The following is a 13,067-nucleotide window of genomic DNA, read 5'->3' on the forward strand; positions in this document are numbered from 1 at the left end:
TGGAGTTTCAGCTTTAGCATCATTCCTTCCAAAGAAATCCCAGGGCTGATCTCCTTTAGAATGGACTAGTTGGATCTCTTTGCAGTCCAAGGGACTCTCAAGAGTCTTCTCCAACACCACAGTTCAAAAGCATCAATTCTTCGGTGTTCAGCTTTCTTCACAGTCCAACTCTCACATCCATACATGACCACTGGAAAAACCATAGCCTTGACTAAACGGACCTTTGTTGGCAAAGTAATGTCTCTGCTTTTGAATATGCTATCTAGGTTGGTCATAACTTTCCTTCCAAGGAGTAAGCGTCTTTTAATTTCATGGCTGCAATCACCATCTGCAGTGATTTTGGAGCCCCCCAAAAATAAAGTCTGACACTGTTTCCACTGTTTCCCCATCTATTTCCCATGAAGTGATGGGACCAGATGCCATGGTAGAAGTCAAAAGAAGACATTATAAGAAGCTTCTCAAATTATGCTGAAAGCCGTGAGTTGGCAAAGAAAAGTTAATTTCAAGTAAAGGAGAAGGGGGCGACAGAGGATGAGATGGTTGGATGGCATGGTTAACTCAATGGACATGAGTTTGAGCAAACTCTGGGAGATAGTGAAGGACAGGGAAGCCTGGTGTGCTGCAGTCCATGGGGGTCTCAGACAGTTGGACACGATTTATGACTGAACAACAACATATTATATACTATTATGTACAGGGCTTAAAACAGACATTGTACAAGAAAGAAAGAAGTCATATTCAAATTGAGGAGTTAAGATATCTACACATTAAAAACAATTAGCAAAATGATAGTAGCAGAAGATTGTAAAATATTTGTATTGAATGACTTCTATAACCAAAAAATAGTATAGGACTAGGTTAGAGGGAAAGCTTGCTGCTGGACAGTAGAAAAGGGGGTATGAATTAGATTATAAAGGGTAAACAGGATTTACGTAAGTAAAGATTATATAATTTTGTGAGCAAGCAGATAATGTTGTGAGCAAAGGAAAAAGATAGGAGGTATAGGGAGAGAGTTAACAAATGACCATTTTATTTAGTATATGACATTATAAACAGAAATGGAAGAGATATGGGGCAGAAATACAGAACATCCTCAACACAAATATGCTAATAAATAATGACACTGAATAAATTCTCTCCATAGTCTAATATAATTTGAGCAATATAGCTTGTCTCTAAAAATCCTTTTAAGAATAGAAGAGGATAAGAATTGACATAAGAATATAATGGTGTTTATCCATTTGACAAGTCTTTAATGAATTTATACTATATTGTAGGAAATTTGTGTTCTAGAAGTTGGGGATATAATGATGAAAAACATGACAGTCTTATTCTCATGGATATTATATTTTCTCAGGGGATGTAGACAATAAATAAAAAAATGAGTGTATAAAAAGGTGGTAAGATAATTTGGATAACATTAAATGTCCTAAAATAGAGTAATAAGATATAAAGTGGTGGATAGAAAGGGCAGTTAGAGAAGCCCTCTCAAGAGTAACATTTCAGTTGAGATCTGAATGATGAGACAAAGCAGCAATGGAAGGAGATGAAGATAATTTTAGAAAGAAGGAATAGAAAATACAAAGAGCTTCTTCTAGGATCAAAAACATAAGATATTCCTAATTATCTCAATGATGCTTATTTTCATTTGCAACTGAGAAGAACCACAGAGAAACCTATTCAAATTTAGAAGAAAGGTGTGAAAGTTATAGGAATTACCTTATATCCCTCTGCTCCAGGCTCTCCTCTCTCTCCTTGTTCTCCCATTGGGCCCTAAAGAGACCGCAGGCAGAAACAATCAATGCATCTAAGTATTTGAGAACACAGGTGAAATAGTTAATATGGAATATTTTTTCTGTAAAAATATGAAATCAAATGTACAATAATTTGTTTAGTTCCACTCTCAGACAGTAAAGAATCTGCCTGCAATGTGGGAGACCCAAGTTCAATCCCTGGGTTGGGAAGATCTCCTGGAGAAGGGAATGGCTTCCCACTTCAGTATTCTTGCCTGGAGAATTCCATGGACAGAGGAGCCTGGCGGGCTACAGTCCATGGGATCACAAAGAGTCAGACATGACTGAGCGACTAACACCTTTCACTTTCACCTTTGGATAATTTCAAAGGATTGAATTTCAACAACACTAAGAACACCATAAACATTGATTATTTAAAGACAATCTTATAATTATTCTGCTAGAAAAAATACTGACAAAATGAAGTCCAAGTAAACAATGTGAATTTTCAGGTGAGTAAAGTATGTTATAAAAGATATCAAAATAAATTGCATTTGTACTGAATGTTAAAATGATTGAAAACAATTTAAGCAGGACCACTCAGCCATTAAGTAAGTGATTAATGGACTTAATCAATTGCATTAATTAGAAAGTATTATATTTAATACTTTTTAAAAGTATCTAAGAGCTAATTCTACATTATCATTCTTTATTAGAAATTATATTGTCTATTCTTTAATCTGCAAAATCTTAAATATTAAGATATAAATTGACCTAAAGAAATTACACTTACTCATTTTAATTCTTGAGGCAGAAACGAATAAACTTGTGAAAGTCACTCAGTCGTGTCTGACTGTTTGTGACCCCATGGACTATACAGTCCATGGAATTCTCCAGGCCAGAATACTGGAGTGGGTAGCTGGACCCTTCTCCAGGGGATCATCCCAACCCAGAGATTGAACCCAGCTCTCCCACATTGCAGGCAGATTCTTTACCAGCTAAGCCACAAGGGAAGCCCAATAATACTGGAGTCAGTAGCCTACCCCTTCTCCAGTGGATCTTCCTGACTCAGGAATAGAACCGGGGTCTCCTGCATTGCAGGTGGATTCTTTACCAACTGAGCTATCAGGGAATCCCTACTTTTAATTTTTTCTAAACATTTCTAATATAAAATCCTTTGATATGATAAGCAGTTCAAACTACTTATTCTAAAATGCACTTGAAAAACCAGTTATCACATATTAGGACCAACTATCCCAAAAGAAGCTCAAAAGAAATTATCATCAGAACCATAAAATTTATTATGGATAAATAGCTTACTTCTATGTGAATAAAGGTGTTAGACATAATGCAAAGACAAAAATCTCTGACTTTGATTTAATTATTTAGAATATTCTTGGTCTAATGTTCACACCTGTCTTGTCTATTAATAAAATGACCATTATTATTCTAGCTGTGTAATACATTTATTATTTTTCAGTGACATTCTTTGAACATGGAATACGTGAATGTGGGGAAAAGGAGCACTACTCTATTCTTCTTGCGCATATTTTTCTTTGTACTTTTAAATTTCTGTACTGTTTCCATATTTTTGTCTTTCAGAGGTTTAGAGACATTTAGAATGCATTTGATGCAGAATTTTTAAAGATATCATTCTGTCTGTTAATGATTTACTTCTTAAATTTATATAAGGTATGGGGTAACTTGGATTCCTTTTTTTCACCTGAGGTATAGTTTATGCACAATATTATGTAAGTTTTTCGGTGCACAACATAGTGATTCACAATTTTTAAAGGTTGTACTTTATTTACAGTTAAAACACTGACTATATTTCCTGTGTTGTACAAGATATCTTTGTAGCTTATTTAATACACAGTAGTCTGTATCTTTTATCAACCAGGAGATCTTTGCAGAAACTAATACCTGTGAATACTGAAACATATCAGGTCAATAATGTTCAGGTAACAAAAGATGATTAAAGGTTTACTGAGCATGGCCCTACCAATCAAACAAGACCCAGTGTCCCCCTCAGTCAGTCTCTTCCATCAGGAGCCTCCATAAGCCTCTTATCCTTCTCCATCAGAGGGCAGACAGATTGAAAACTACAATCACAGAAAACTAACCAATCTGATCACACATACCACAGCCTTGTCTAACTCGATGAAACCATGAGCCAGGTCATGTAGGGCCACCCAAGACAGATGGGTGATGGTGGAGAGTTCTGACAAAATGTGGCCCACTGGAAAAGGGAATGGCAAACCACTTCAGTATTCCTGCCTTGAGCACCCCATGAACAGTATGAAAAGGCAAAAAGATAGGACACTGAAAGATGAACTCCCCAGGTCGGTAGGGGCCCAATATGCTACAGGACATCAGTGGAGAAAAAATTCCAGAAAGAATGAGGAGACAGAGCCAAAGCAAAAACAACACCCAGTTGTGGATGTGAGTGGTGATGGAAGTAAAGTCTGATGCTGTAAAGAGCAATATTGCATAGGAACCGGGAATGTTAGGTCCATGAATCAAGGCAAGTTGGAAGTGGTCAAACAGGAGATGGCAAAAGTGAACATCGACATTTTAGAAATCAGCAAACTAAAATGGACTGGATGGGTGACTTTAACTCAGATGATCATTATATATACTATTGTGGGCAAGAATCCCTTAGAAGAAATGGAGTAGCCATCATAGTCAACAAAAGAATCCAAAATGCAGTACTTGGATGCAGTCTCAAAAATGACAGAATGGTCTCTGTTCATTTCTAAGGCAAACCATTCAATATCACGGTAATCCAAGTCTATGCCCTGAAGAGTAATGCTGAAGAAGCTGAAGATGAATGGTTCTATGAAGACCTACAAGACTTTCTAGAATTAACACCCCCAAAGATGTCCTTTTCATTATAGGGCACTGGAATGGGCAAAAGTAAGGCAAAAAATGTAAGGGCAAAAGTTAGAAGTCAAGAAATACCTGGAGTAACAGGCAAATTGGCCTTGGAGTACAGAGTGAAGCAGGGCAAAGGCTAATAGCGTTTTGCCAAAAGAACGCACTGGTCATAGAAAACACCTTCTTCCAACAATACAAGAGAAGATGCTACACATGGACATCACCAGATGGTCAATACTGAAGTCAGATTGATTATATTCTTTGCAGCCAAAGATGGAGAAGCTCTACACAGTCAGCAAAAACAAGACTGGGAGCTGACTGTGGCTCAGATCATGAACTCCTTATTGCCAAATTCAGACTTAAATTGAAGAAAGTAGGGAAAACCACTAGACCATTCAGGTATGACCTAAATCAAATCCCTTATGATTATACAGTGGGAATGATGAATAGATTCAAGGGATTAGATCTGATAGACAGAGTACCTGAAGAACTATGGAAGGAGGTTCATGACATTGTACAGGAGGCAGTGATCAACACCATCCCCTAGAAAAAGAAATATAAAAAGGCAAAAAGGTTGTCTGAGGAGGCCTTACAAATACCTGCAAAAAGAAGAGAAGCAAAAGGCAAAGGAGAAAAGGAAAGATATACCCATTTGAATGCAGAGTTCCAAAGAATAGCAAGGAGAAATAAGAAAGCGTTCCTCAGTGATCAGCACAATGAAAGAGAGAAAACAATAGAATGAAAGACTAGAGATCTCTTCCAGAAAATTAGAGATACCAAGAAAACTTTTCATGCAAAGATGGGCACAATAAAGGACAGAAATGTTATGGACCTAACAGAAGCAGAAGATATTAAGAAGAGGTGTCAAGAATACACAGAAGAACTATACAAAAAAAATTTTCACAGCCCAGATAATCACAATTGTTTGATCACTCACCTAGAGCCAGACATCCTGGAACGTGAAGTCAAATGGGCCTTAGGAAGCATCACTACAAATAAAGCTAGTGGAGGTGATGCATATTCAGTTGAGCTATTTCAAATCCTAAAAGACGATGCTGTAAAAGTGCTATACTCAGTATGCCAGCAGATTTGGAAAACTCAGCAGTGGCCACAGGACTGGAAAAGGTCAGTTTTCATTCCAATCCCAAAGAAAGGCAATGCCAAAGAATGTTCAAACTACTGCCCAATTGCACTCATCTCACACGCTAGCAAAGCAATGCTCAAATTCTCCAAGCCAGGCTTCAACAGTAGATGAACTGTGAACTTCCAGATGTTCAAGCTGGATTTAGAAAAGGCAGAGGAACCGGAGATCAAATTGCCAACATCCGCTGGATCATGGAAAAAGCAAGTGAGTTCCAGAAAAACATCTATTTCTGCTTTATTGTCTATGCCAAAGCCTTTGACTATGTGGATCACAACAAACTGGAAAATTCTGAAAGAGATGGGAATACCAGACCACTTGACCTGCCTCATGAGAAATCTGTATGCAGGTCAAGAAGCAACAGTTAGAACTGGACATGGAACAGACTGGTTCCAAATCCAGAAAGGAGTATGTCAAGGCTATATATTGTCACCCTGCTTATTTAATTTATATGCAGAGTACATCATGAGAAATGCCAGACTGGATGAAGCGCAAGCTGGAATCAAGACTGACAGGAGGAATATCAATAACCACAGATTCGCAGATGACACCACCCTTATGGCAGAAAGCAAAGAAGAACTAAAGAGCCTCTTGATGAAAGTGAAAGTGGAGAGTGAAAAAGTTGGCTTAAAGCTCAACATTCAGAAAACAGATCACGGCAGCTGATCCCATCACTTCATGGCAAATAAATGGGGAAACAGTGGAAACAGTGACAGACTTTATTTTGGGGGGCTCTAAAATCACTGCAGATGATTACTGCAGCCATGAAATTAAAAGACCCTTGCTCCTTGGATGAAAAGCTATGACAAACCTAGATGGCACATATTAAAAAGCAGAGATATTACTTTGCCAACAAAGGTCCATCTAGTCAAGGCTATGGTTTTTCCAGTGGTCATGTATGGATGTGAGAGTTGAACTGTGAAGAAAGCTGAGCACCGAAGAACTGATGCTTTTGAACTGTGGTGTTGGAGAAGACTCTTGAGAGTCCCTTGGACTTCCAAGAGATCCAACTAGTCCGTCCTAAAGGAAATTAGTCCTGAATATTCATTGGAAGGACTGATGTTGAAGCTGAAACTCCAATACTTTGGCCACCTGATCTGAACAACTGACTCATTAGAAAAGACCCTGATGCTGGGAAAGATTGAGGGCAGGAAGAGAAGGGGATCACAGAGGATGAGATGGTTAGATGGCATCACTGACTCAATGGACATGAGTTTGAGTAAACTGCGGGAGTTGGTGATGGACAGGGAGGCCTGATGTGTTGCAGTCCATGGGGTTGCAAAGAATCGGACAGGACTGAGCAACTGAACTGAACTGACCTGAACGAAAGATGTATTAGTATGTCGGAGAAGGCAGTGGCAACCCACTCCAGTACTCTTGCCTGGAAAATCCCATGGACAGAGGAGCCTGGTGGGCTTCAGTCCATGGGGTTGCTAAGAGTTGGACACGACTGAGCGACTTCACTTTCACTTTTCACTTTCATGCATTGGAGAAGGAAATGGCAACCCACTCCAGTATTCTTGCCTGGAGAATTCCAGAGACCGGGGAGCCTTGTGGGCTGCCGTCTATGGGGTCGCACAGAGTCGGACACGACTGAAGCGACTTAGCAGCAGCAGTAGCAGCAGCCATCAGTAAATTGTTAATCCTTTAACCTTATCTTGCCTCTCCCTCATTCTCCTCTGCACTATTAACCACTAGTTTGTTCTCTGTATCTGTGAGTCTGCTTCTCTTTTGTTATATTTACTACTGCTTCATTTTTTAGATTCCATATATATGTGATATCACATAGTATTTTTATTTCTCTGTCTTACTTATTTCACTTCGCAAAATTATCTCTAAATCTACCCACATTGTGGTAAATGAGTAGTATTGTATATATTTTTGGGTATATGTATATATATATGCATATATATATGACTACATCTTCTTCCTTCATTCATCTGTGGATGGACATTTAAGCTTATTTCATATCTTGGTGATTGTAAACATTGCTACTATGGAATTGGGGTGCATATATCTTTCCTGACTACTGTTTTTGTCTTTTGAATATGTACCCAGGAATGGAATTGATGGGTAAATATGGCAGTTCTATTTTTCATTGTTTGAAAAACCTCATAGTGTCTTGCATATAGAAGCACCAATTTATATTTCCACCAACAGTGCACAGGGTTCCCTTTTCTCCATCACCTCGTCAACATTTGTAATTTGTGGTCTTTTTGATGACAACCATCTAGGTGTGAGGTGATTATCTCATTGTGGTTTTAATTTGCATTTCTCTGATGATTAACAATGTCAAGTATCTTCATGTGCCTGGCTGGCCATCTGTATGTTTTCTTTGGGAAAATGTCTATTCAGTTCTTCTGCCCATTTTTTAAATTGGACTTTTTTTGCTATTGAAATGTTTATGAAATGTATGAAATGTTTATATATTTTGGATATTAGCCCCTTAGTGGTCATATCATTTGCAAGAATTTTCTTCCATTCAGTACGTGTCTTTTCATTTTTTGTTGATTTCTGATAAAGAATTTTATATATTCTTATAGATGAGTTTGCCTCTGTGTGAGATTGGTTTGATCTACTCAGAAAAACTCTAGAATTTTTCCTATTTCTAAAACACAGTATACTGTTCAATCATTTCCAGAGTCAGGTCAAAATATTGGGAGCGACTATATATTCTGATTCTTCTGTTTTAGGATTTTTTTATCTTATATGATATGTGAAATATGGAAAATTTAACCAATTATATTTATTTCTGTGAACCAGGTATTTTTTCACTATTCATTTAATTTACATATATCCTGCATACTGTTTTAATTAAGTATGAACATAGAGACAGTTATTCAGATAATCAAAGATAGAAGAGCTACTTTTAAAAAATCATGGTTACAGCTAGTCTTTAAAGTGCTTAATTAGAAGGTTACAGATTAGTAATCTTTAAAAAATATTGGCTCTAATAAGTAGTTAGATGAATTTTCAAATCATTTGGTAACCGTGTATAAACTACTATAAACAAGGATACAGATCAGATTTTTAAACATACTTTAGAAATAAATCTGAATTTGATGTATAAATATCTGCCCTAAATGCCTAGAGTACATAATATTTTGATTATCTTTGTAAAAAGTTGTTATCATGAATTTAATGCTGGAAGTTAGATTTGAAAGTTCCTATGTTAAACTTCTATATAATGCTAAGGATCTTGACCTTTATATAAACAGTTTTTCTGTTTAGATTATGTGACTGCAAGTACTGCTGTCATATAAAACCATGTTATAAAACTAAAAACAAAAAAAAAGGTCTTAAAAAGATGTAATTGGTATTATGAATCTATTGTACTAACTGCATTTTATCTTAAAACATCAAAATAATTTTAGAAAAAAACTTACTGGTTCACCCCGAGGCCCAGGTGGTCCTAGGATTGTATTATCTTCTCCTGGATAACCCTACAATGAAGATGATTTATAAATAAAGTTAAATTAATGAAATAAATTAAAAAATTTAAGCCTATTATTTCTAATAGGTTATAAAATATGCAATCTGGTTTTATCTTTTTTAAATGAAAAAGTCTTATCTACAAAACAGCATATGATACTTTATACACAATTGTAATTCATATATGGTTCTCTTTGGAAGTGTCAATCTCCTTTAGTTACATAAAAAGCAGCTTACTAATTTTCTCAGTGTCAGTTTTCCAACAATACTACAAATCAAGAGGAGTACTATTGTAGTTATTCTTAATTCATAAAAATTTTACCATAAACGTACTATAGTTAGTCATTTAATCTAGAGTCTCACAATCTCTTTCAATAAGCAAATTAACATTAGTTTTCACCTCAATCTGAAACTATCAAAGACTTCTTAATTATTTTAAATATTTCTCCCTTTATATTTATTTTTCTTCTAGAATCTACAATACTTCCTAAGTTGAAAAGTACTTATTTTATTCTTTGAAAATGTTTCCAGCATACTTTCAGAAAGAACACATGAATTCTGTGTTTACTTTTAGGATTAAAAAGTCAATATAAGCATACACACCTTTTCTCCTTTAGGTCCTGGCAACCCAGAAAGTCCCGGTTGACCTTCATGGCCCTAAGAGAAGGACAAGTAAGTAGACAATCTCCATATCATTAGTATGTGCTCTACATAATACTATCATGGCTATGCCATTAGGTATTACACTAATTCTGAAAGAAAATATGATTCACTGTATAGTAGCCTGATGTCTAAATATGCTAGAAAGCATTATCAGGAGATTTCACCTGAATTTGTATATTTGGGATGACATCTTTATGTAATGTTTTTATGCAAATAAACAGTTCTTATTTCCAATTATAAATGCTTACCCTATATCCTAGAATTCCAGGTTTTCCAGCAGGTCCCATCAATCCTAAATGTCCCTAAAAAACAAAGCAAACATTAGAAAGAAAACAGACAATTGTTTAAATTGTTAAACCTGCATTTTTGTTATTTAAAACTTAGATTTTTAAAGATACAAAATTCTACCTAGTCTGAAACAGGAAAACAAAAAGTAATTCTCCAACTTGCATCTTATTTTACTTTTGAACCATGTTAGTCCCACAAAAATATGTTTCTTTGGTTTATTTCTGGTATGAACATCTTTAATCATATTAAAAGAAATACTTTCAGTTGCCAGAATGCTGTAAATTTCCAGCAAATTCTTGGAAATGTAGTTTGCGTTTGTCAAAGTTTGTGGTATTTGCACATCACTAAATATTAGGGAGTGAATTCTGATAGTTTTTAATATTGTCATGATAGTATCGAGAACTCTGTACTCATTCATAGCCTCAGGTGCTTTGATGAACATGATTTCAACTCTGGTCAAAGCTGTTAAAAGAGAATTGGTTGACAGCTTATGTATAATATTCACCTCTATTATTTACACTTATTATCAATTTATACAGATGAGGAAATCATAAGTTAAAGGCAAATCAATAAATATTCCTAAACTACTGAAAAGATAACAGACAACTGAAAAAAAGCAAAAATAACACTCTTAAAAATGTCCCTTTTATATTATTAAAAAGTTTTCACACTAACTCTTCTATTTGAGTCTCAAAATAAATAGGAGATAAGGAAATTAAGGCACAGCCAAATGCCACACCAGCCAGAAGTTCTAACTAATGAAATAAGTAAGGATAATAAACAATAAATATGAGGAGGTGATACAATTATTTACCTAAGGAATCCTTAGAATTATTAAAATTCACTGAAATAAAGATAAAGTTTTTAAAAAAGATTTCTTAACATAGACGAGTAAGAAGATGAACTAGAAAAAGGACCACCCTAAAAACAACAAAATCTGTAAGAAACTAACAATACACCTAATAAGAAAGATGTAAGCACAGAGATAAAGGAAATAACAAAGCTTTAAGGATATAGAAGATATAAGTAAATAAAAAGACATATGTTAATCATTCATAGAATGAATGTGGTAATTCTATTTCTATGAATGATTCAATATTAAAGGAACTTGCAGAATTGTATTTTAAAGTTCAAACAAAAAACAGACGAAATCATAGTAAGAGCTGAGCTTTTCAGAAAAATAAATTATGAAGTATTTGCCCTTCTAGATCTCAAAAGATACTGTAATGATGTAACAATTTAAATGGTGTGGTACCTAGTAATAAACTAAAAAATTGAGAAAAGAAAATATAGAAAATGAAAACAGACCATTATTTGAGAGTAGCTTACAGTAAGGGTAGCATTTCAGAAAACTGGGAAATAGATTTATTAAATAGTATTGAGACAACTGGCTAAGGACACGGAAAAAAGAAATTAGTCCTTTACAACTTACAGCAAAATAAACTCCATATGCTTTAACAGGGCTAAGGGTAACAATATTAGGAAAAGGATATGAAAGTATATTTTTATATACTTTATGTAACAAAACCTAGACTTTTAACAGAAAGACTGACAAATTTGATTGTAATAATTAAAACCTCTGTCCAGTGAAAGATAGTGTAAACAAGATAAATGATAGAAAGGGAAATATATTTGTAATATATTTGCAACATATTTAACAAAAATATATTATCTAAACTATATAAGGTGTTTTTGCAATTAAGAAAAAGAAAATAGTCTAATAGAAAAATATGTAAAGTACATATGAACAGGCAACTTTCAGAGGAAAAAGTACAATTTATTTAGTTGCAAGCAAGAAAATGTAAGAAAGAAAATGAGACATACTTTTTCATTTATCAGATTTGCAAACATCAAAAGAACTAATATTAAGTATTCCCATAAAAGACTCAAATGTAAGACTTGAAACCATAAATTTCTAGAAGAAAACACAGACTGTATGCTTTTTGATATTGGTCTTGGAAATATTTTTTTTTTATATCTCTCCTCAGGTAAAATAAACAAAAGGAAAAATAAGTAGACAATATCAAACAAAATAGCTTTTACACAGTCAAAGAAACAATCAATAAAGCAAAAAGGTCACCTACTGAATCAGAGAAGATATTTGCAAACAATGAATCTGATAAGGGGTTAATATCTAAATACAAAAATAATTCATACAACTCAACATCAAAAAGACAAACAACCCAATTTAAAAATGGGCAGAGGATCTAAACAGACATTTTCCCAAGATAGCCAACAGGCACATGGAAAGATGCTCAACATCACTAATGATCAGGGAAATGCAAATCAAAACCACAATTAGATATCACCTCATACCTATTAGAATGGCTGTTACAAAAAAGACAACAAATATCAAGTGTTGGGAAGGATGTGGAGAAAAGGGAAGCCTTGTTCACTGTTGGTAGGAATATAAATTAGTGCAGCCATTATGGAAAACAGTATGCAGGCTCCTCAAAAAATTAAAATTAAAAACAGAACTACCGTATGATCCAGCAATTCTACTCTTGGGTATCACATTATATACCATATTTGAATTCATAGGGCATAGAAGAAAAATATTAGCAATTTAAATAAAAGGAGGTACATACTACCTGACTTAGCAATATGACAGTAAGGAATGGAACACTTAAAATGAGGCTGAGGAGTCTTACAATTGACAGTAAGTGATTGAGGAGATAACAGATAGAGTAATCGCATTTAGAACATCAGAGAGCTTCAACTAAAGGAGTTCCCCATCAGAGACTGCTTTTTGATACTCCAGTCTAAACAATATATCCCTTCATGTGATTTTCCTCTAAAATGCGGCTAAGGAAAACCTTCTTCAGACAACAGATTATTCAATACTCTCCAAAGACTTGGTGAAAAGCCACTTGTGACATTTAAACGGTGACTAGGAAATACATATGGATTTGATATATAAGTTTATGAAATAC

The 13,067-nt window shown here is 34.9% G+C and overlaps 1 protein-coding gene across 1 annotated transcript in view; it reads right to left on the reverse strand.

The window, feature by feature from the left end:
- The window catches only part of COL24A1 (collagen, type XXIV, alpha 1), a 396,106-nt gene that overhangs the window by 81,300 nt on the left and 301,739 nt on the right, over positions 1–13,067 (reverse strand). The window contains exons 41-44 of the mRNA XM_010860327.1: positions 10,095–10,148; positions 9,787–9,840; positions 9,138–9,194; positions 1,720–1,773 (exon numbers count right to left, since the gene is read on the reverse strand). Of these exons, the coding sequence (XP_010858629.1) occupies positions 1,720–1,773; positions 9,138–9,194; positions 9,787–9,840; positions 10,095–10,148 (219 nt within the window). The remainder of the gene's footprint in view (positions 1–1,719; positions 1,774–9,137; positions 9,195–9,786; positions 9,841–10,094; positions 10,149–13,067) is intronic.

The sequence above is a fragment of the Bison bison genome, unplaced genomic scaffold, assembly GCF_000754665.1.
Source record: "Bison bison bison isolate TAMUID 2011002044 unplaced genomic scaffold, Bison_UMD1.0 scf7180017864466, whole genome shotgun sequence".
NCBI classification, from domain to species: domain Eukaryota; kingdom Metazoa; phylum Chordata; class Mammalia; order Artiodactyla; family Bovidae; genus Bison; species Bison bison.